Source organism: Ranitomeya variabilis, chromosome 3 (assembly GCF_051348905.1).
Source record: "Ranitomeya variabilis isolate aRanVar5 chromosome 3, aRanVar5.hap1, whole genome shotgun sequence".
In the NCBI taxonomy this organism is placed as follows: domain Eukaryota; kingdom Metazoa; phylum Chordata; class Amphibia; order Anura; family Dendrobatidae; genus Ranitomeya; species Ranitomeya variabilis.
The window spans coordinates 569,038,645-569,062,654 of NC_135234.1; the positions used below are offsets into that span (position 1 = coordinate 569,038,645).

Sequence of the window (24,010 nt, forward strand, 5' to 3'; positions counted from 1 at the left end):
TTCTTGCTATGAGATGCAATAAAACTGACAGAACCCCAAAACAATCTTTAAAAAGACAGAGCTGCATCATGAGGACTTAGTTATTGTGGAAAGATCTTTTGTTTTCATTAGTACGTTTTTGGAGTACATTTAACATTTTAGATCTTGTTTTTGGAGGGCAGGTATGAACAAAATAAGCAAATCAATTCAGATTTTTTTACCTAGTTTTTTGGCTTGTTTTTTTCTTTTTCCCATAATAAAGTTTATTATTTACCCTTCAATAAATATTATACAAAAAAAAAAAAAATATATAAAAAGTTGGCTTCAGAAGCTGAACTTAAACAATATTGCCTACATCAGGAGTCGGCAACCTATATTACTCCAGCTGCTGTGAAAAATATAACTCCCAATATGTCATTACAGCCAGTGTTTCACAGCAGTTGGAGTGATGCAAGTTTCTAATCTTCTACCTATGTAAGATGTCCTACCATGCTGTACAGTGTATTATTGGGGCTAAGGGATTCAACACCTGGAAGACCTAAGTCATTATTGAGATTTATAGAATGCCATTACAAACCATGGACATATCGCAAATATGTAGAAGGGACGCTGAAGGACTGACAGAAGAAGCCTTGCTCTTTCCAAATTCTTTACATACAGTGGTCATTATTTTGACTGCAGCATCTAAGATATTAAACTGGTGTAATTAGATCTAGTTCCAACCTGTGCCACGGTGATCGCACCCTTCTGTGTACATTTATGGAAGAAAGCAGAAAGAAATACAAATGCTGAAAAATATTCTTTATTACTGAAACATTCCAAAACTGCAGTATACCGATGTCATCATTATGAAATCATATACTGTCTTATTAAAGCATTAGTGCAATTTAATCTTGTAAAACGCCTATCAAAAAGTTTTATGTTCATTGAGACCTTTGATTTTTCAGTATTTTGACCGTAAGTAAAACCGTTGTGTACATAAGAATAGCCCACTCCCCACTGCAGCGTGAGCTGCAGAGTAATTACAATATTAATCGAAATCCTTAAATAATAATAAATTAACATAAAACATAAAAAAAGGAACGAGACAGTTATGGTGATTTGTAGAACATTACAGTGACTCTTCTTCCTGGCCTTTGTGCTTAGCAACAAAAATGTGTTATGGATGTTAATAAATAGATCCCAACCATACTATACAATGTGGTAAAAAGCAATGTATTTAACAATATTTTATGGCACAAAAGTGAAGCAGTGTCTTGAGACGTGTGTAATCATTCAATGTGTTACGATCATTTTTGCATTAAATACACAAAATCCACAAAGTCTGTAGTAACCAGTATTGCAGTGCTTACTTCAGTGTACAAAAACAGGTTAAGTGCATTTGTAGGTTAAAAAAATACAAAAAAAAAATTGTAAAATAAAAAAAACCTCAGTGGGAATCATTATTTGCTGATGCGTTTTGCATACATTTCATACATTATACATTTTGTTAAACGATACAATTATAGTGAAAAGTATATATGAGTCCACAGCAAACATTAAGGAGCTACGTTGTCTTTGATAGCACGCTCACAAAACACATATATTACAAATATTAAAATTTCAAGAACATTGTTGTAGTACATGTCTTATTCCCAGCCAGCTGGGATATACATTACTCATAAAACCATTATTCACAACTGGTCAGTAGCATCCATCCCTCCAGTTTCCATCACGCAGAGTGCTCAGTGATGAAAGGGTCTTCGGAGGTTGAATGAAGCTGAAGGGGAAAAAAAAAAAAAAGTGTGAAAGGGAAGAAAACAGTTAAACTTAAACAATCAATAAAACACACTCGTACTGATACTATAAATCTGATGTCTATTATTAACCACTTTGGGAATTCGGACATAATAATACGACCTGTGTCGGGTTTAGTTGCACACAGCAGACACCACGCGTGTAGGATGCCAGCTGTGTTATACAGCTGACATATTCCTGCAACAGCAGAGATCGGTGTGAGTTACATTAAATCGAACGTGTGCCTACTCTTATATTACTCCTGCCTAGTGTGTTTGTGAGGTGCAGATAGGTGTTTATGGTACCCAGAGGACTGCTGAAGACCCCTGCCTCAGCCATCTTGGCGTCCTATGAAGTCAGTAGTCAGCTTTTCACCTCAGTATTTGTAATTCAAAACCAGGAGTGAAACAATCAAAGGAAAAGTAGAATAGAAATACGTCACCACTTCTGGGTTTTTTACCCACTCCTGGTTTTGGCTTACAAATACGGAGGTAAAAACTCACCAAATAGCATACTCAATGTGTGCATGTTGCTTAAAAGTTACGGGCACACACAAACCATTTTTTTTTTATATTTCTTCTTACTGCTCTAACCACTAAACAAAACAAAACAAAAAAAATAAAACTATATAACAAAAAACTAAGTTTGGGATGGCCATATTTTGTACTGACCTGGAAAAAAAAAATCACATTGGCAACTAATTTTATGAACAGCACAAAAACATAACCCAAAAAGCAGAATTAGTCCGGCGTCGCACTGGCGTGTTTTACGGACGTATGAGAGGCGCAGAAAATACGGATTGCATACGGTACAATGATTCTCTATGGCCCAGCTCCTATTTGCCGTATTTTACGGATCCGTATTATACGGTCTTGTACGGCCGTAGAAAATCGCAGCAAGCTGCGTTTGTCAGAGTATTGCGCAAAAAATATGCCAATGAAAGTCTATGGGGGCGAGAAAATTACGGATTACACACGGACCATGCGTGTGACTTGTGAGAAATACGCAGCGGTGTTCTCTAGAAAAGCCGGCAATTCAGTGCGGTGTACAGTAAAATCACACTGACAGAATAGAATAGAATAGGTAGAATAAATGTGTACACATAGAATAGGTGTATATATATGTATATATATATATATATATATATATATATATATATATATATATATATATATATATATATATATATATATATATATATATATATACATACATATGTCAGTGAGACACTATATATATATATATATATATATATATATATATATATATATATATATATATATATATATATATATATATATATATACATATACAGGTCCTTCTCAAAAAATTAGCATATAGTGTTAAATTTCATTATTTACCATAATGTAATGATTACAATTAAACTTTCATATATTATAGATTCATTATCCACCAACTGAAATTTGTCAGGTCTTTTATTGTTTTAATACTGATGATTTTGGCATACAACTCCTGATAACCCAAAAAACCTGTCTCAATAAATTAGCATATCAAGAAAAGGTTCTCTAAATGACCTATTACCCTAATCTTCTGAATCAACTAATTAACTCTAAACACATGCAAAAGATACCTGAGGCTTTTAAATACTCCCTGCCTGGTTCATTACTCAAAACCCCCATCATGGGTAAGACTAGCGACCTGACAGATGTCAAGAAGGCCATCATTGACACCCTCAAGCAAGAGGGTAAGACCCAGAAAGAAATTTCTCAACAAATAGGCTGTTCCCAGAGTGCTGTATCAAGGCACCTCAATGGTAAGTCTGTTGGAAGGAAACAATGTGGCAGAAAACGCTGTACAACGAGAAGAGGTGACCGGACCCTGAGGAAGATTGTGGAGAAGGACCGATTCCAGACCTTGGGGAACCTGAGGAAGCAGTGGACTGAGTCTGGTGTGGAAACATCCAGAGCCACCGTGCAAAGGCGTGTGCAGGAAATGGGCTACAGGTGCCGCATTCCCCAGGTAAAGCCACTTTTGAACCATAAACAGCGGCAGAAGCGCCTGACCTGGGCTACAGAGAAGCAGCACTGGACTGTTGCTAAGTGGTCCCAAGTACTTTTTTCTGATGAAAGCAAATTTTGCATGTCATTCGGAAATCAAGGTGCCAGAGTCTGGAGGAAGACTGGGGAGAAGGAAATGCCAAAATGCCTGAAGTCCAGTGTCAAGTACCCACAGTCAGTGATGGTGTGGGGTGCCATGTCAGCTGCTGGTGTTGGTCCACTGTGTTTCATCAAGGGCAGGGTCAATGCAGCTAGCTATCAGGAGATTTTGGAGCACTTCATGCTTCCCTCGGCTGAAATTCTTTATGGAGATGAAGATTTCATTTTTCAGCACGACCTGGCACCTGCTCACAGTGCCAAAACCACTGGTAAATGGTTTACTGACCATGGTATTACTGTGCTCAATTGGCCTGCCAACTCTCTTGACCTGAACCCCATAGAGAATCTGTGGGATATTGTGAAGAGAAAGTTGAGAGACGCAAGACCCAACACTCTGGATGAGCTTAAGGCCGCTATTGAAGCATCCTGGGCCTCCATAACATCTCAGCAGTGTCACAGGCTGATTGCCTCCATGCCACGCCGCATTGAAGCAGTCATTTCTGCCAAAGGATTCCCGACCAAGTATTGAGTGCATAACTGAACATTATTATTTGATGGTTTTTTTGTTTGGTATTAAAAAACACTTTTATTTGATTGGTCGGGTGAAATATGCTAATTTATTGAGACAGGTTTTTTGGGTTATCAGGAGTTGTATGCCAAAATCATCAGTATTAAAACAATAAAAGACCTGACAAATTTCAGTTGGTGGATAATGAATCTACAATATATGAAAGTTTAATTGTAATCATTACATTATGGTAAATAATGAAATTTAACACTATATGCTAATTTTTTGAGAAGGACCTGTATATATATATATATATATATATATATATATATATATATATATATATATATATATATATATTTTATATTTAATTCAGCGCTAGATAGCAGAAAAGCCGGTAATTCAATTGCCGGCTTTTCCTCTCTCCTTCAAAAACCCGACATGACATGAGACATGGTTTACATACAGTAAACCATCTCATATCCCTTCTTTTATTACATATTCCTCTTTACTAATGTAACAAGTATCTTGGTGTCAAATTTGGGGGCTCTAGCTATTAAATTAAAGGTTTAAATCGCGTAAAAAACTGGCATGGGCTCCCCGCAATTTTCTCCGCCAGAGTGGGAAAGCCAGTGACTGAGGGCAGATATTAACCCCTTAAGCCCCGGGGGTGGTTAATGACCGGGCCGATTTTTACAATTCTGACCACTGTCCCTTTATGAGGTTATAACTCTGGAACGCTTCAACGGATCTTGGCAATTCTGACAATATTTTCTTGTGACATATTGTACTTTATGATACTGGTAACATTTATTCAACATAACTTGCGTTTATTTGTGAAAAAAATGGAAATTTGGCGAAAATGTTGAAAATTTTGCAATTTTCCAACTTTGAATTTTTATGCCCTTAAATCACAGAGATATGTCACACAAAATACTTAATAGGTAACATTTCCCACATGTCTACTTTACATCAGCACAATTTTGGAACCAACATTTTTTTTTGTTAGGGAGTTATAAGGGTTAAAAGTTGACCAGCAATTTCTCATTTTTACAACACCATTTTTTTTTTAGGAACCACATCTCATTTGAAGTCATTTTGAGGGGTCTATATGATAGAAAATACCCAAGTGTGACACCATTCTAAAAACTGCACCCCTCAAGGTGCTCAAAACCACATTCAAGAAGTTTATTAACCCTTCAGGTGTTTCACAGGAATTTTTGGAATGTTTAAATAAAAATGAACATTTAACTTTTTTTTCACACAAAATTTATTTCAGCTCTAATTTGTTTTATTTTACCAAGGGTAACAGGAGAAAATAGACCCCAAAAGTTGTTGTACAATTTGTCCTGAGTACGCCGATACCCCATATGTGGGTGTAAACCACTGTTTGGGCGCATGGCAGAGCTCGGAAGGGAAGGAGCGCCATTTGACTTTTCAATGCAAAATTTACTGGAAATTAGATGGGACGCCATGTTGCGTTTGGAGAGCCCCTGATGTGCCTAAACATTGAAACCCCACACAAGTGACAGCATTTTGGACAGTAGGCCCCTTAAGGAACTTATCTAGATGTGTGGTGAGCACTTTGACCCAACAAGTGCTTCACAGAAGTTTATAATGCAGAGCCGTAAAAATAAAAACAACATTTTTTCACAAAAATGATCTTTTCGCCCCCAATTTTTTATTTTCCCAAGGGTAAGAGAAGAAATTGGACCCCAAAAGTTGTTGTGCAATTGTCCTGAGTACACTGATACCTGATATGTGGGAGTAAACGACTGTTTGGGCGCATGGCAGAGCTCGGAAGGGAAGGAGCGCCGTTTGACTTTTCAATGCAAAATTGACTGGAATTGAGATGGGACTCCATGTCGCGTTTGGAGAGCCCCTGATGTGCCTAAACATTAAAACCCCCCACAAGTGACATCATTTTGGAAAGTAGACCCCCTGAGGAACTTATCTAGATGTGTTTTGAGAGCTTTGAACCCCCAAGTGTTTCACTACAGTTTATAACGCAGAGCCGTGAAAATAAAAATTATTATTTTTTTTTTTCTTTTCACAAAATAGATTTTTTAGCCTCCAGTTTTGTATTTTCACAAGGGTAACAGGATAAATTGGACCCCAAAAGTTGTTGTCCAATTTGTCCTGAGTACGCCGATACCCCATATGTGGGGGGGAACCACCGTTTGGGCGCATGGCAGAGCTCGGAAGGGAAGGAGCGCCATTTGGAATAGACTTAGATGGATTGGTCTGCAGGCGTCACGTTGCATTTGCAGAGCCCCTGATGCACCTAAACAGTAGAAACCCCCCACAAGTGACACCCTTTTGGAAACTAGACCCCCCCCAAGGAACTTATCTAGATGTGTTGTGAGAACTTTGAACCCCCAAGTGTTTCACTACAGTTTATAACGCAGAGCCGTGAAAATAATTTTTTTTCCACAAAAATTATTTTTTAGCCCCCAGTTTTGTATTTTCCCAAGGGTAACAGGGGAAATTGGACCCCAAAAGGTGTTGTCCAATTTGTCCTGAGTACGCTGATACCCCATATGTGGGGGGGAACCACTGTTTGGGCGCATGGCAGAGCTCGGAAGGGAAGGAGTGCCATTTGGAATGCAGACTTAGATGGATTGGTCTGCAGGCATCATGTTGCATTTGCAGAGCCCCTGATGCACCCAAACAGTAGAAACCCCCATAAGTGACCGCATATTGGAAACTAGACCTCCCAAGGAACTTATCTAGATGTGTTGTGAGAACTTTGAACCCCCAAGTGTTTCACTACAGTTTACAACGCAGAGACGCGAAAATAAAAAATCTTTTTTTCCCCCACAAAAATGATTTTTAGCCCCCCAAATTTTTATTTTTCCAAGGGTAACAAGAGAACTTGGACCCCAAAAGTTGTTGTACAATTTGTCCCAAGTACGCTGATACCCCATATGTTGGGGTAAACCCGTTTGGGCGCACGGGAGAGCTCGGAAGGGAAGGAGCACTGTTTTACTTTTTCAACGCAGAATTGGTTGGAATTGAGATCAGACGCCATGTCGCATTTGGAGAGCCCCTGATGTGCCTAAACAGTGGAAACTCCCCAATTCTAACTGAAACCCTAATCCAAACACACTCCTAACCCTAATCCCAATGGTAACCTTAATGACACCCTTAACCCTGACACACCCCTAACTCTAATCCCAACCCTAATCCCAACCGTAACTGTAATCCAAACCTTGACACTAACTTTAGTCCCAACCCTAACCCTAACTTTAGCCCCAACCCTAACCCCAACTTTAGCCCTAACCCTAACTTTAGCCCCAACCCTAACCCTAATTTTAGCTCCAACCCTAGCCCCAACCCTAACCCTAGCCCTAACCCTAACCCCAGCCCTAATGGGAAAATGGAAATAAATACATTTTTTTAATTTTATTATTTTTCCATAACTAAGGGGGTGATGAAGGGGGAGTTTGATTTACTTTTATAGCATTTTTTATACGGATTTTTATGATTGGCAGCTGTCACACACTAAAAGACGCTTTTTATAGCAAAAAAGTTTTTGCGTCTCCACATTTTGAGACCTATAATTTTTCCATATTTTGGTCCACAAAGTCATGTGAGGTCTTGTTTTTTGCGGGACGAGTTGACGTTTTTATTGGAACATTTTCGGGCACGTGACATTTTTTGATCGCTTTTTATTCCGATTTTTTGTGAGGCAGAATGACCAAAAACCAGCTATTCATGAATTTCTTTTGGGGGGGGGGGGGGCGTTTATACCATTCCACGTTTGGTAAAATTGATAAAGCAGTTTTATTCTTCGAATCAGTACGATTACAGTGATAAAAAATGATATAAAAGGTATGTTTTGGCGCTTTTATACGATAAAAACTATTTTATAGAAAAAATTATTTTGGCATCGCTTTATTCTGAAAACTATAACTTTTTTATTTTTTTGCTGATGATGCTGTATGGCGGCTCGTTTTTTGCGGGACAAGATGACATTTTCAGCGGTACCATGGTTATTTATATCTGTCTTTTTGATCGCGTGTTATTCCACTTTTTGTTTGGCGGTATGATAATAAAGCGCTTTCTGCCTCGTTTTTTTTAATTTTTTTACGGTGTTCACTGAAGGGGTTAACTAGTGGGACAGTTTTATAGGTTGGGTCGTTAGGGACGCGGCGATACTAAATATGTGTACTTTTATTGTTTTTTTTATTTAGGTAAAGAAATGTATTTATGGGAATTTTTTTTTTTTTTTTCTTTATTTTGGAATTTTTTTTTTTTTTTTTTACACATGTGGAAAAATTTTTTTTTTACTTTTTTACTCTGTCCCAGGGGGGGACATCACAGATCGCTGATCTGATAGTTTGCACAGCACTCTGTCAGATCGGCGATCTGACTTACAGCGCTTCTGGCTTATCAGCGCCTGCACTGAGCAGGCGCTTGGTAAGCCACCTCCCTGCAGGACCCGGATGCAGCCCCGCGGCCATTTTGGATCCAGGGACTGCAGGAAGAGAAAGTAAGAGACGCTTGGAGCAACGCGATCACATCGCGTTGCTCCGAGAGTCTCAGGGAAGCCCGCAGGGAGCCCCCTCCCTGCGCGATGCTTCCCTATACCGCCGGAACACTGCGATCATGTTTGATCGCAGTGTGCCAGGGGTTAATGTGCCGGGGGCGGTCCGTGACCGCTCCTGGCACATAGTGCCGGATTTCAGCTGCGATAGTCAGCTGACACCCAGCTGCAAACAGCCCCGCTCTCCCCGTGAGCGCGGCCGATCGCATATGACGTACTATCCCGTCAGTGGGAATTAAGGCCCACCCCACCTCGACGGGATAGTACGTCATATGGGATTAAGGGGTTAATAGCCTAGAGAGGGACCATGGTTATAGGACCCCCCTGGCTAAAAACATCTGCCCCCAGCCACCTCAGAAAAGGCACATCTGGAAGATGCGCCTATTCTGGCACTTAGCCTTTCTCTTCCCACTCCCGTGTAGTTGTGGGATATGGGGTAATGAAGGGTTAATGTCACCTTGCTATTGTAAGGTGACATTAAGACAGGTTAATAATGGAGAGGCATCAATTATGACACCTATCCATTATTAATCCAATAGTACGAAATGGTTAATAAAACACACACACATTATTAAAAAGTACAGTGGGGCAAAAAAGTATTTAGTCAGTCAGCAATAGTGCAAGTTCCACCACTTAAAAAGATGAGAGGCATCTGTAATTTACATCATAGGTAGACCTGAACTATGGGAGACAAACTGAGAAAAAAAAAATCCAGAAAATCACATTGTCTGTTTTTTTAACATTTTATTTGCATATTATGGTGGAAAATAAGTATTTGGTCAGAAACAAACAATCAAGATTTCTGGCTCTCACAGACCTGTAACTTCTTCTTTAAGAGTCTCCTCTTTCCTCCACTCATTACCTGTAGTAATGGCACCTGTTTAAACTTGTTATCGGTATAAAAAGACACCTGTGCACACCCTCAAACAGTCTGACTCCAAACTCCACTATGGTGAAGACCAAAGAGCTGTCAAAGGACACCAGAAACAAAATTGTAGCCCTGCACCAGGCTGGGAAGACTGAATCTGCAATAGCCAACCAGCTTGGAGTGAAGAAATCAACAGTGGGAGCAATAATTAGAAAATGGAAGACATTCAAGACCACTGATAATCTCCCTCGATCTGGGGCTCCACGCAAAATCCCACCCCGTGGGGTCAGAATGATCACAAGAACGGTGAGCAAAAATCCCAGAACCACGCAGGGGGACCTAGTGAATGAACTGCAGAGAGCTGGGACCAATGTAACAAGGTCTACCATAAGTAACACACTACGCCACCATGGACTCAGATCCTGCAGTGCCAGACGTATCCCACTGCTTAAGCCAGTACATGTCCGGGCCCGTCTGAAGTTTGCTAGAGAGCATTTGGATGATCCAGAGGAGTTTTGGGAGAATGTCCTATGGTCTGATGAAACCAAACTGGAACTGTTTGGTAGAAACACAACTTGTCGTGTTTGGAGGAAAAAGAATACTGAGTTGCATCCATCAAACACCATACCTACTGTAAAGCATGGTGGTGGAAACATCATGCTTTGGGGCTGTTTCTCTGCAAAGGGGCCAGGACGACTGATCCGGGTACATGAAAGAATGAATGGGGCCATGTATCGTGAGATTTTGAGTGCAAACCTCCTTCCATCAGCAAGGGTATTGAAGATGAAACGTGGCTGGGTCTTTCAACATGACAATGATCCAAAGCACACCGCCAGGGCAATGAAGGAGTGGCTTCGTAAGAAGCATTTCAAGGTCCTGGAGTGGCCTAGCCAGTCTCCAGATCTCAACCCTATAGAAAACCTTTGGAGGGAGTTGAAAGTCCGTGTTGCCAAGCGAAAAGCCAAAAACATCACTGCTCTAGAGGAGATCTGCATGGAGGAATGGGCCAACATACCAACAACAGTGTGTGGCAACCTTGTGAAGACTTACAGAAAACATTTGACCTCTGTCATTGCCAACAAAGGATATATTACAAAGTATTGAGATGAAATTTTGTTTCTGACCAAATACTTATTTTCCACCATAATATGCAAATAAAATGTTAAAAAAACAGACAATGTGATTTTCTGGATTTTTTTTTCTCAGTTTGTCTCCCATAGTTGAGGTCTACCTATGATGTAAATTACAGACGCCTCTCATCTTTTTAAGTGGTGGAACTTGCACTATTGCTGACTGACTAAATACTTTTTTGCCCCACTGTATTTTAATGAAATAAAGACACATGGTGTTTTAATATTTTATTATACTCTTAATCCACCTGAAGACCCTTGTCACCTGAAATAAAGTTAAACAAAACAAACAACAATATTCCATACCTTCCGTCGTTCAGTCTTGTCCCACGCTGTAAATCCATCTGAAGGGGTGAAATAATTTTACTCCCAGGAGCTCTGCTAATGCAGCTGTGCTCCTGACTGGGGAATGTACTGTAGTTACCTCGAGTCGCGGTGATGCACCCTCTGCTGGATGAACTCATATGAACTCGAGCCTGGGAACTTTTCAGAATATTTTCCCACGCTCGAGTTCATATGAGTTCATCCAACAGAGGGCGCAAAACTATACACAAGCAGCTATGTCAGTAGAAAAATTAAAAAAAATAGAACTTGTGAAAGAGGGGGGCGGGGGGGGGAAATAATAAAAACAAAATTGGACATGGCGTTAAGGGGTAAATATCAATAATATTTACACAGACTTTCAAAATATGGATAGGTCAATAGGAAAAATATAAAAAAGTTGGGTATCAGATCCCAAGTAATGGGTGCAATCCCAGAGTATCCAACAGCTGCAATATCTATTCTTTAGACAATAGCCCAATTGTGGTTTTGGAGTCAAAATAGCCATTGTACACTCACCGGCCACTTTATTAGGTACACCATGCTAGTAACGGGTTGGACCCCCTTTTGCCTTCAGAACTGCCTCAATTCTTCGTGGCATAGATTCAACAAGGTGCTGGAAGCATTCCTCCGAGATTTTGGTCCATATTGACATGATGGCATCACACAGTTGCCGCAGATTTGTCGGCTGCACATCCCAAAGATGCTCCATACAAGGCAGGATGGATCCATGCTTTCATGTTGTTTACGCCAAATTCTGACCCTACCATCCGAATGTCGCAGCAGAAATTGAGACTCATCAGACCAAGCAACGTTTTTCCAATCTTCTACTGTCCAATTTCGATGAGTTTGTACAAATTGTAGCCTCAGTTTCCTGTTCTTAGCTGAAAGGAGTGGTACCCGGTGTGGTCTTCTGCTGCTGTAGCCCATCTGCCTCAAAGTTCGACGCACTGTGCGTTCAGAGATGCTCTTAGGCCTACCTTGGTTGTAACGGGTGGCGATTTGAGTCACTGTTGCCTTTCTATCAGCTCGAACCAGTCTGCCCATTCTCCTCTGACCTCTGGCATCAACAAGGCATTTCCGCCCACAGAACTGCCGCTCACTGGATTTTTTTTCTTTTTCGGACCATTCTCTGTAAACCCTAGAGATGGTTGTGCGTGAAAATCCCAGTAGATCAGCAGTTTCTGAAATACTCAGACCAGCCCTTCTGGCACCAACAACCATGCCACGTTCAAAGGCACTCAAATCATCTTTCTTCCCCATACTGATGCTCGGTTTGAACTGCAGGAGATTGTCTTGACCATGTCTACATGCCTAAATGCACTGAGTTGCCGCCATGTGATTGGCTGATTAGAAATTAAGTGTTAACAAGAAGTTGGACAGGTGTACCTAATAAAGTGGCCGGTGAGTGTATATTCACATTACAGGGGATCTTTCAGCAAATTCAACTCCCCCACAATCCGCATGCACATCTTTGAAGATCTAAAGGTGTTTTGGGATTTTCATCTCAATCTGTGGCTGCATGCATTCCTGAGTATTTATCATTTTCCTTCATATGCAAAGGAGATGTTAAGAGCTCTAGGTGTAAAACAGTACTTAAGGAGCCTCAGCTTTCCAAAGTTATTTCATTGCCTGGTACTAGTCTCTTTAGCTTGATTCCTGACTCACTGTGTGACATTGTGCACAAGGCAAGGAAATCAGATCAAGCTATAGAGGCTGATAGTGGAAAGGAAACAAACATGGGAGGCAGTGGTTTGCTGGAGGGAATCTGACAGCTAATATATATGGTGCCCAATCTGAGGGCAGCATGTATCAGGTACTGGCTGAATTATCTCAGCCAGGTATTTTTGACCCTGAAATGCTGGAGACCGAAACAGCACTATAGAATATTTGGACAGGCGGGTTCCCGTCATCATTTCCTCAACCACGGCCTGGGATTGACAGGTCACTGCCTATGTGCACAGGGCAGCAGATGGGAAGAATCCCGGGTGCTTTTAGACTATGTTTTTTTCTGACACACCGCAGTATTTCAGAGTTAAACATACCTGACTGAGATAATATAGCCAGTGCCTGACATGTTGCCCACAGACTGGACAGCATGAATCAGCTGAAAGGTTCACTTTAAGTGCTCTGTCACACCCAGTGCATTTAACATGCTAAGGGCTTTGGCCAGAAATGCATAAGAATTTGCAATATCTTGTAATTGACTGAACTTTTTTTTTTTTTAATGCATGTGAAATAAAAATCTGAATTTTTTTTAAATCAAAATTAGCTATATGGATCCTCTCTCCCTTCTTTCTTGTTATTTTTTTCTGGTGGTCAACGGACTCGGAACCAGGCTGCATCAGTGGGGAGCAACCGCCCATGTATCACGCCGTAAGGTTTAGTTCCACTTTTTTCCCTTTTCATTTAACAACTCATTTGCATATGAATCAAAAATACAGCTACAGATAGGAGCTATAAAGTGCCAATGGGTTTATACTTCAAAGACTTGACCATATATGCAGTTTGGGTGAGGAGTGATTTTACTGGCATATTCTGTTTGAAGAAGGCCTTCTCAACTCATAATATGCCTGTTTTTTAAATACTTGCTGGTGCAGTTCTTCGGTTATTCCTCCAGTATCTGAATAAAGTGATATCTCTGTATTACTAAATCAGATCTGACAGGAGGCCTAATGGTTATGTGTACATGACATCTTTGAGATAGGTGCGAACACGGCAGGTTTTTCAGGATGAAAATGTTTCAAGATGGAAATGTTTCAGGATATGCAAAGTTCTCTTGTCTTGAAGAGTTTTTTTTTCTAGCATCTTTTCAGTATTTTTTGTGATTTCTTTGGCAGCCAGCTTTCATTTTAACCTTGTAAATAAACTGTGTGCAGAATTATTAGGCAAGTTGTATTTTAGACGATTATTTTTATTATTGATCAACAACTATGTTCTCAATCAACCCAAAAGGCTCACAAATATCAAAGCTTAATATTTTTGGAAGTTGGAGTGGGTTTTTCTTAGATTTGGTTATCTTAGGAGGATATCTGTTTGTGCAGGTAACTATTACTGTGCAGAATTATTAGGCAACTTAATAAAAACAAAATACATTTCCATCTCACTTGTTTATTTTCACCAGGTAAACCAATATCACTGCCCAAAATTTAGAAATAAACATTTCTGACATGCAAAAACAAAACCCCAAAAAATTAGTGACCGATATAGCCACCTTTCTTTATGATGACATTCAACAGCCTTCCGTCCATAGATTCTGTCAGTTGCTTGATCTGTTTATGATCAACATTGCGTGCAGCACCCACCACAGCCTCCCAGACACTGTTCCGAGAGGTGTACTGTTTTTCCTCCCTGTAGATCTCACATTTTATGAGGGACCACAGGTTCTCTATGGGGTTCAGATCAGGTGAAAAATGGGGCCATATCATTTTTTCTTCTTTGAGACCTTTACTGGCCAGCCACGCTTTGGAGTAGTTAGAGGCATGTGATGGAGCATTGTCCTGCATGAAAATCATGTTTTTCTTGAATGATACCGAATTCCTCCTGTACCACTGCTTGTCTTCCAGAAACTGGCAGTAGGTCTGGGAGTTGAGCTTCACTCCATCCTCAACCCGAAAAGGTCCCACAAGTTCATCTTTGATAATACCAGCCAAAACCAGTACCCCACCTCCACCTTGCTGGTGTCAGTCGGAGTGGAGCTCTCTGCCCTTTATGGATCCAGCCTCTGGCCCATCCATCTGGCCCATCAAGAGTCACTCTCATTTCATCAGTCCATAAAACCTTTGAAAAGTCAGTCTTAAGATATTTCTTGGCCCAGTCTTGATGTTTTATCTTATGCTTCTTGTTCAAAGGTGGTCGTTTTTCAGCCTTCCTTACCTTGGCCATGTCCCTGAGTATCGCACACCTTGTGCTTTTTGTTACTCCAGTAACGTTTCAGCTCTGAAATATGGCAAAACTGGTGGCAAATGGCATCTTGGCAGCTTCACGCTTGATTTTCATCAATCCATGGGCAGTTATTTTGCGCCTTTTTTGCCCAACACGCTTCTTGCGACCCTGTTGGCTATTTGCCATGAAACACTTGATTGTTCAGTGATCACGCATCAAAAATTTGGCAATTTCAAGACTGCTACATCCCTCTGAAAGACATCTCACAATTTTGGACTTTTCAGAGCCCGTCAAATCTCTCTTCTGACCCATTTTGCCAAAGGAAAGGAAGTTGCCTAATAATTAAGCACACCTTAAATAGGGTTTTGATGTCATTAGACAACACCCCTCCTCTTTACAGAGATGCACATCACCTGATTTACTTAATTGGTAGTTGGCTCTCAAGCCTGAACAGCTTGGAGTATGACAACATGTATAAAAAGTATCATGTGATCAAAATACAACTTGCCTAATAATTCTGCACAGTGTACGCTGCTCAAATAAATAAAGGGAACACTAAAATACCACATCCTAGATCTCACTGAATGAAATATTGCAGTTGCAATTCATTATTCATTGCATAGTGTAATGCGTTGAGAATAATAAGACATAAAAAGGATTAATGTAAATCAAAATTAATATCTCATGGAGGTCTGGATTTGGAATGATACTCAAAATCAAAGTGGAAAATCAAATTACAGGCTGACCCAACTTCAGTGAAAATGCCTCAAGACAGGGAAATGATGCTCAGTAGCATGTGTGTGGCCATCACGTGCCTGTATGACCTCCCTAAAACACCTGGGCATGCTCCTGAAGAGACGGCGGATGTCTCCTGAGGGATCTCCTTCAAGACCTGGTTTAAAACATCAGTGAATTCTAGGCCAGTCTGTGGTGCAACGTGGCATTGGTGGATGGAATGAGATATGGTCTCCCAGATGTGCTCGATTGGATTCAGGTTTGGCGAACAGGCAGGCCAGTCCATAGCATCAATGCCTTAATCATACAGGAACTGCAGACACACTTCAGCCACATGAGGTCTAGCATGGTCATTCATCAGAAGGAACCCAGGGCCCACTGCACCTGCATATGGCCTCACAATGGGTCTGAGGATCTCATCCCGGAACCTAATGGCAGTCAGGATATCTTTGGTTAGCACATGGATGGCTGTGTGGCCCTCCAAAGACATGCCACCCCACACCATTACTGACCCACTGCCAAACTGGTCATGCTGAAGGATGTTGCAGGCAGATCGCTCTCCACGGTGTCTCCAGACTCTGTCACGTCTGTCATATGTGCTCAGTGTGAACCTGCTTTCATCTGTGAAAAGTACAGGGCGCCAGTGGCGAATTTGCCAATCCTGGTGTTCTGTGGCAAATGCCAAGCGTCCTGCACGGTGTTGGGCTGTGAGCATAACCCCCATCTGTGGACGTCGGGCACTCAGTCCATCCTCATGGAATCAGTTCTAACCGTTTGTGCAGACAGATGCACATTTGTGGCCAGCTGGAGGTCATTTTGCAGGACTCTGGCAGTGCTCCTCCTGTTCCTCCTTGCACAAAGGCTGAAGTAGTGGTCCTGCTGCTGGGTTGTTGCCCTCCTACAGCCCCCTCCATGTCTCCTGGTGTACTGGCCTGTCTCCTGGTAGCGCCTCCAGCCTCTGGACACTACGCTGAAAACCACAGCAAACCTTGCCACAGCTCGCAATGATGTTCCATCCTGGATGAACTGCACTACGTGAGCCACTTGTGTGGATTGTAGAGTCCATCTCATGCTACCACGAGTGTGAAAGCACAACCAACATTCAAAAGTGAACAAAACATCACCCAGAAAGCATTGGTGCTGAGATGTGGTCTGTGGTCCCCACCTGCAAAACGACTCCTTTATTGAGTGTGTCTTGATAATTGCCAATAATTTCCATCTGTTGTCTATTCCATTTGCACAACAGCATGTGAAATTGATTGTCAAACAGTGTTGCTTCCTAAGTGGACAGTTTAATTTCACAGAAGTTTGATATACTTGGAGTTATATTCTGTTTAAGTGTTCCCTTTATTTTTTTGAGCAGCGTAAATTAGTGGGTGGCTTCCAAGCAGGAGCTGACTGATGAATGGTCAGGTCACTTCTTTTAATGGCTTTGCGTCATTGGAATCATGAAGAGGTTGAAAAGCTCAAACGTCTGAACATATGCACAATAAACCGTGTGTACATTGCAGTGCATATAGTCATTATTTTTAGCATTTCATTTGAGCTTTTTCAGGTGGATTATGGAATGACCCACCTGAAGACGATGTGTGTACATGCCTTTCCAGGTTCCCTTTAAATTCCAGTGCAGTATATTATTATTTAAACAGTATTTGATAAATTATAACTAGTGATGAGCGAACGTGCTCGCCACTACTCGGTACTCGCCAGAGTATCACTATGCTTCTTGTACTCGGCGAGCACCGAGTATTTCCGGTATTATTTGGCGGGAGCTCGGGTCTCCACCTTTTAATTTTGGTGCTTTTGAGAGCCCCTATCAGCATGCAGGGATTGTCTGCCATGCACTGTAATACCGCAGACATCTTTGTTGTGGTATTACAGTGATTGGCTGGCCACACAGCCCTGCTCGCTGCATTCTGCTCCGGACTTAGTTAATGTAGGGAGAGCTGCTGCTGAGAAGGTCAGATTCTTACATTTATTAGTTAGTGTGGGTCTACTAGTGTTCAATCCACAAATCCTGATAAACCAACATTCCTTTTTAGGGCTAATTCGGGGGGTACATAGATTGCAGTGCTAGGTAGGCAGGGGAGTCTATGTGCACATATCCACATAGTGCAAGGCCTGCAGGCACTGTATGAGTATATAGATCTTACTGCATACCTCAATAAGCTGCATTCCTGTCTGCTGCTGCGTATTCTATATACAGGTCCTTCTCAAAAAATTAGCATATAGTGTTAAATTTCATTATTTACCATAATGTAATGATTACAATTAAACTTTCATATATTATAGATTCATTATCCACCAACTGAAATTTGTCAGGTCTTTTATTGTTTTAATACTGATGATTTTGGCATACAACTCCTGATAACCCAAAAAACCTGTCTCAATAAATTAGCATATTTCACCCGTCCAATCAAATAAAAGTGTTTTTTAATAACAAACAAAAAAACCATCAAATAATAATGTTCAGTTATGCACTCAATACTTGGTCGGGAATCCTTTGGCAGAAATGACTGCTTCAATGCGGCGTGGCATGGAGGCAATGAGCCTGTGACACTGCTGAGATGTTATGGAGGCCCAGGATGCTTCAATAGCGGCCTTAAGCTCATCCAGAGTGTTGGGTCTTGCGTCTCTCAACTTTCTCTTCACAATATCCCACAGATTCTCTATGGGGTTCAGGTCAGGAGAGTTGGCAGGCCAATTGAGCACAGTAATACCATGGTCAGTAAACCATTTACCAGTGGTTTTGGCACTGTGAGCAGGTGCCAGGAAGCATGAAGTGCTCCAAAATCTCCTGATAGCTAGCTGCATTGACCCTGCCCTTGATGAAACACAGTGGACCAACACCAGCAGCTGACATGGCACCCCACACCACTGACTGTGGGTACTTGACACTGGACTTCAGGCATTTTGGCATTTCCTTCTCCCCAGTCTTCCTCCAGACTCTGGCACCTTGATTTCCGAATGACATGCAAAATTTGCTTTCATCAGAAAAAAGTACTTGGGACCACTTAGCAACAGTCCAGTGCTGCTTCTCTGTAGCCCAGGTCAGGCGCTTCTGCCCCTGTGTATGGTTCAAAAGTGGCTTTACCTGGGGAATGCGGCACCTGTAGCCCATTTCCTGCACACGCCTGTGCACGGTGGCTCTGGATGTTTCCACACCAGACTCAGTCCACTGCTTCCTCAGGTTCCCCAAGGTCTGGAATCGGTCCTTCTCCACAATCTTCCTCAGGGTCCGGTCACCTCTTCTCGTTGTACAGCGTTTTCTGCCACATTGTTTCCTTCCAACAGACTTACCATTGAGGTGCCTTGATACAGCACTCTGGGAACAGCCTATTTGTTGAGAAATTTCTTTCTGGGTCTTACCCTCTTGCTTGAGGGTGTCAATGATGGCCTTCTTGACATCTGTCAGGTCGCTAGTCTTACCCATGATGGGGGTTTTGAGTAATGAACCAGGCAGGGAGTTTTTAAAAGCCTCAGGTATCTTTTGCATGTGTTTAGAGTTAATTAGTTGATTCAGAAGATTAGGGTAATAGGTCGTTTAGAGAACCTTTTCTTGATATGCTAATTTATTGAGACAGGTTTTTTGGGTTATCAGGAGTTGTAGGCCAAAATCATCAGTATTAAAACAATAAAAGACCTGACAAATTTCAGTTGGTGGATAATGAATCTATAATATATGAAAGTTTAATTGTAATCATTACATTATGGTAAATAATGAAATTTAACACTATATGCTAATTTTTTGAGAAGGACCTGTATACGTAGCTGCAGGTGTCCGTGGCATATATATATATATATTTTTTTTTTTTTTGTAGCTTATACCTGCTAATTTTATTAGAAAGCAATCCATAGCCCCCTTTTTTCTTTATTTATTAGCTTGGTCACGCTGCAGACTATAGCCAGGTCATTGCAATACAAGAGCGTGAAAATTAACAATTAAAAAAAAAAAAAATTCCCAGGCATCAGATGCGAGTGGGTAGAAAAATCTGGCCTTTTTTTGGGGTAATATATTATTTTTTGGAGCGTCTTACAACATTTTTGGACACCATTTTGCTGCTCCAAAAATCTTTAGCTGGCCCAAAAATATTTAGCTACAGTTCATATATTTTATCACTGATTTGTACGCCACACGCATCTCCTTTCATTGCGCTAAATATTTTACAATTTTAGTACTCCAATATTTTTTTGTGTCATAGCCTATTTATTGACACAATTTTGGTGGGCCCCAAAAAATCAAGGCCACATTTTGATCAGTCTGTTATCTCCGTCTGATGCCTGGTCTATCTGTGGTCTCCAAATTCTTGCTTTTTCAGGCATATATTGCATTTTTTGGTTTGCTAGCCTTGGTCTATACAGTATTTTGGAGGTAAAAATTAAAACAAACAAACAAAAAAAAACCACCTTGAAACAGTCCGTCATCTCCATCAGACACCTGGTGTATCTGAGGTGTCCAAATCTTCGCTTTGCAGGCTTGCCTTGCTTTTTTTGTCTGCTAGCCTTGGTCTATACAGTATTTAGCGGTTAAAAAAATGTAAAACCAAAAAACAGGCCACATATTGAAACAGTCTTATCTCCGTCAGATGCCTGGTGTATCTGTAGTGTCCAAATCCTTGCTTTGCAGGCTTATGGTGCCTTTTTTGTCTGGTAGCCTTGGTCTATACAGTATTTAGCGGTTAAAAATTGAAACAAAAAAACAAAACACATCTTGAAACAGTCTTATCTCTGTCAGACGCTCGGTGTATCTGTGGTTTCCAAATACTTGCTTTTCGGGTATACTGATCACATAAGTTTTCTCAAAATTAATCCATTTGTATTGAACTTTTCAAATATTTCAGTAGTCCATTTAAAATGGACAGGCAAGGGACGGGGAAGTGGACGTGATATTGATGGTGCATGCAGAGGACGAGGCTGTGGACAAGCTGAAAGTGGGCCACAACAAAGACCCACATCTTCTCGCTCGACCTTCCTGTCCCAATTCCAAGGGGACCGCAGCACACCACTACTTAAGCCAGAGCAGTGTGAAACGGTTGTTGGTTGGATAGCGGATAATGCTTCCAGTCACTTAGCCACCACCACGTCTTCCACACGGTCAAGTCCGAGTAGCTGTGAGTGTGGACCGCATATTTCTCACCCTGATCCTCCTTCCTCCCAACATGCCGAGTGCCCTGAGACAACTGACCCCACACTTGGGCACTCCGAAGAGCTGTTCAGTTTTCCCTTTAAGGATTCCGGACTCTCGGCCGGTCACCTTTAAGTGGGTCCAGATGAGATCGCATGTAGCAATGCCAAAAGATTTGAACAGCAACGGTCACAAAAAGGCGATGGTGGGAAAGTGTCACAAGAGGTGGACGATGATTAGACACAATTGCCCGAAAGTCAGGAGGAGCAGGGTGCGGAAGTGGAAGACGAGGTGGTGGATGACATACTAACTGACCCAACTTGGCAGGAGGACATGCAGAGCAAGGACAGCAGCACACATGGGGAAGGAGGCATAGCACCCCAACAGGCAGAAGAAGCAGTCTGGTGGCCACAGACAGAAGGCGTGCATCCATTCCCCGTAACACCAACATGACGGAAGTTGCCATTTCAACTGTTAGATCTTCCCGAGTCTGGTTACATTTTAAAGACTGCCGATAACTAGTGATGAGCGAATATACTCGTTACTCGAGATTTCTCGAGCATGCTCGGGGTCCTCAGAGAATTTTTTAGTGCTCGGAGATTTAGTTTTTCTTGCCGCAGCTGAATGATTTTCATCTGTTAGCCAGCATAAGTACATGTCGGGGCTGCCTGGTTGCTAGGGAATCCCCACATGTACTTATACTGGCTAACAGATGTAAATCATTCAGCTGCGGCAAGAAAAACTAAATCTCCGAGCACTAAAAAATACTTGGAGGACCCCCGAGCATCCTCGAGAAATCTCGAGTAACTAGTATATTCGCTCATCACTACCGATAACCCCAAACAGGCCATTTGCAGCACCTGCCATGCCTGCATTAGCAGGGGTAGCAAAACTACCAGCTTGACCACCACCAGCATAATCAGGCACATGGCAGCAAAGCACCTGACTTTGTGGGCCGAATCCCAGGCTCCAGGGACACTGTCTCCAGGTGACACCACTGCTTCATCCACTGTTTTGAATAGAAGCCAATCCCCAGTCCACAGTGCATGCGAAGATGCCTCTTGCCCTGCACCTGTTGCCCAGTCAACCAGCATCATCATCAAGCCCGTCCACGTCCTTGTCCCAGCGCAGCCTTTAGTTGTCTATACCCCAGTCATTGGAACGCAAGCGGAAATACCCAGCTAATGCCCCACAGGCCACAGTACTAAATTCTAACATTTCTCGTCTGCTTGCACTCAAAATGGTGCCTTTTAGGCTCGTTGAGACTGAAGCTTTCCACAACCTGATGGCGGCGGCCGTCCCAAGGTACTCGGTCCCCAGTCACCACTATTTCTCCCGGTGTGCTGTACCAACATTACACCAGCACGTGTCCCACAACATTACCCATGCACTCAACAATGCTGTTACTGGGAAAGCCCACCTAACCACGGACTTGTGGACAAGTGCTTGTGGGCAGGGATGGTGCATCTCACTGACGGCACACTGGGTTAACATAGTCGGACTTTGGGATGGAACACATCCTCCTGACGCCGTGGATTGCGGGCCCTACGTCAATCAGAGTTGCCCCCACAGACTACAGCTCCTGCACCTTCTCCTCCTTCTCTTCAGCCTCCATCTCTGAAATGAGCACATCAGTCAGAAGCTGGAAGCACTGCAGCACTGCCTCAGCCAAGCGGCAACAGGCTGTGCTAAAGCTAATCTGCATAGGTGACAAACAGCACAATCCTGAAGAGTTGTGGACAGCGCTGAAAGAGCAGTCAGATTTTTGGATGACACCGCTGAACCTACAGCCAGGCATGGTCGTGTGTGACAATGGCTGGAACCTGGTGGCGGCTCTGAGGCAAGGTGAGCTCACGGACAGACGTACCTTGCCTGGCCCACGTGCTTTATCTCATCGTTCAATGTTTTCTTAAAAGCTACCCGGAGCTGCCGTATCTGCTAGTGAAAGTACGCCGTCTGTCTTCCCATTTTAGAAAGTCAGCTACAGCTTCAGCCGCCCTTGCCATGCTTCGGCAGCGTTTGAATCTTCCGGCTCACCAACTGGTGTGTGATGTCCCCACGCGTTGGAACTCTACACTGCATATGTTGGAAAGGATTTGTGAGCAGAAGAGGGCAGTTTTAGACTACCAGCATAAACAAGGCTGTTGTTATTCAGTTCAGACTCCACACAAGACCTCAGGAGTCGGCATGAATGTCAGACATATGCATCATCCTCAAAAACTTTGAGGACTTCACCAAGATGGTGAGCGGCGATGATGCCATTATTAGCGTCACCATCCCGCTTCTCTGCATTCTGAAAACCTCTCTGCTCACAATTAAAGAGGATGCATTGCAGGCGGAGCACGAGGACATGGATCAAGGAACCATACAGGGTGATTACACTCAGCCCAGCCTCATGCTGTTCTAACATGGACAATGAGGAAGAGGAGGAGGAGGAAGAACAGGAGCTACTTTCATGCGCTATAGATAGTACTACAAGCACAGCTGTCATACCGTCTGTTCAGCGTGTTTGTTGTGAGGACAGGGAGGAGGATGAGGAGGACAGCAGAGTCAGTCAACCTGTTGGTGAGGACACGGAAGTCTTGCCTGTTAGCAGTCTGGCATGCATGGCTGACTATGTTGCGTTGCGTTTCCCGTGACCCTTGCATTATTAAAATTTTCGGTGACACTCACTACTGGTTGGTGACACTTCTAGACCCAGGCTACAAGGAGAACTTTTCAATCTCTTATTCCAGAGGCAGACAGGTGTACTAAAATGTTGCAGAATGCTGGCAGCAGACGTCAGAGTTTGTTGTACAACCAAGGTGTCCAAGCGAGAGAGACAGAAGTACAATCCAGCTCAGGCAGGGGAACAATGGCAAAGTTCTGAGACAACTTTCTCAGACCCTCGCATCGTGCCGGCACAGAGGCAAAGGGTGCTGTCACAAGAAGTGCAATGTTTGGGAAGATGGTGAGGGAGTACCTTGCTGATCGTACAAACGTCCTCCGTGATACCTCTGTGCCTTTTAATTATTGGG

At 42.3% G+C, this 24,010-nt stretch overlaps 1 protein-coding gene across 7 annotated transcripts in view; it reads right to left on the bottom strand.

Annotated features, from left to right (window-relative positions):
* Nucleotides 1-765: 765 nt before the first annotated feature.
* The window catches only part of SLAIN1 (SLAIN motif family member 1), a 128,197-nt gene continuing 104,952 nt past the window's right edge, over nucleotides 766-24,010 (bottom strand). For all 7 annotated transcript variants that reach the window (XM_077297192.1, XM_077297191.1, XM_077297194.1 and 4 more), the window contains one exon: nucleotides 766-1,738. In XM_077297192.1, the coding sequence (XP_077153307.1) occupies nucleotides 1,663-1,738 (76 nt within the window). In that variant the 3' untranslated portion in view covers nucleotides 766-1,662. The remainder of the gene's footprint in view (nucleotides 1,739-24,010) is intronic.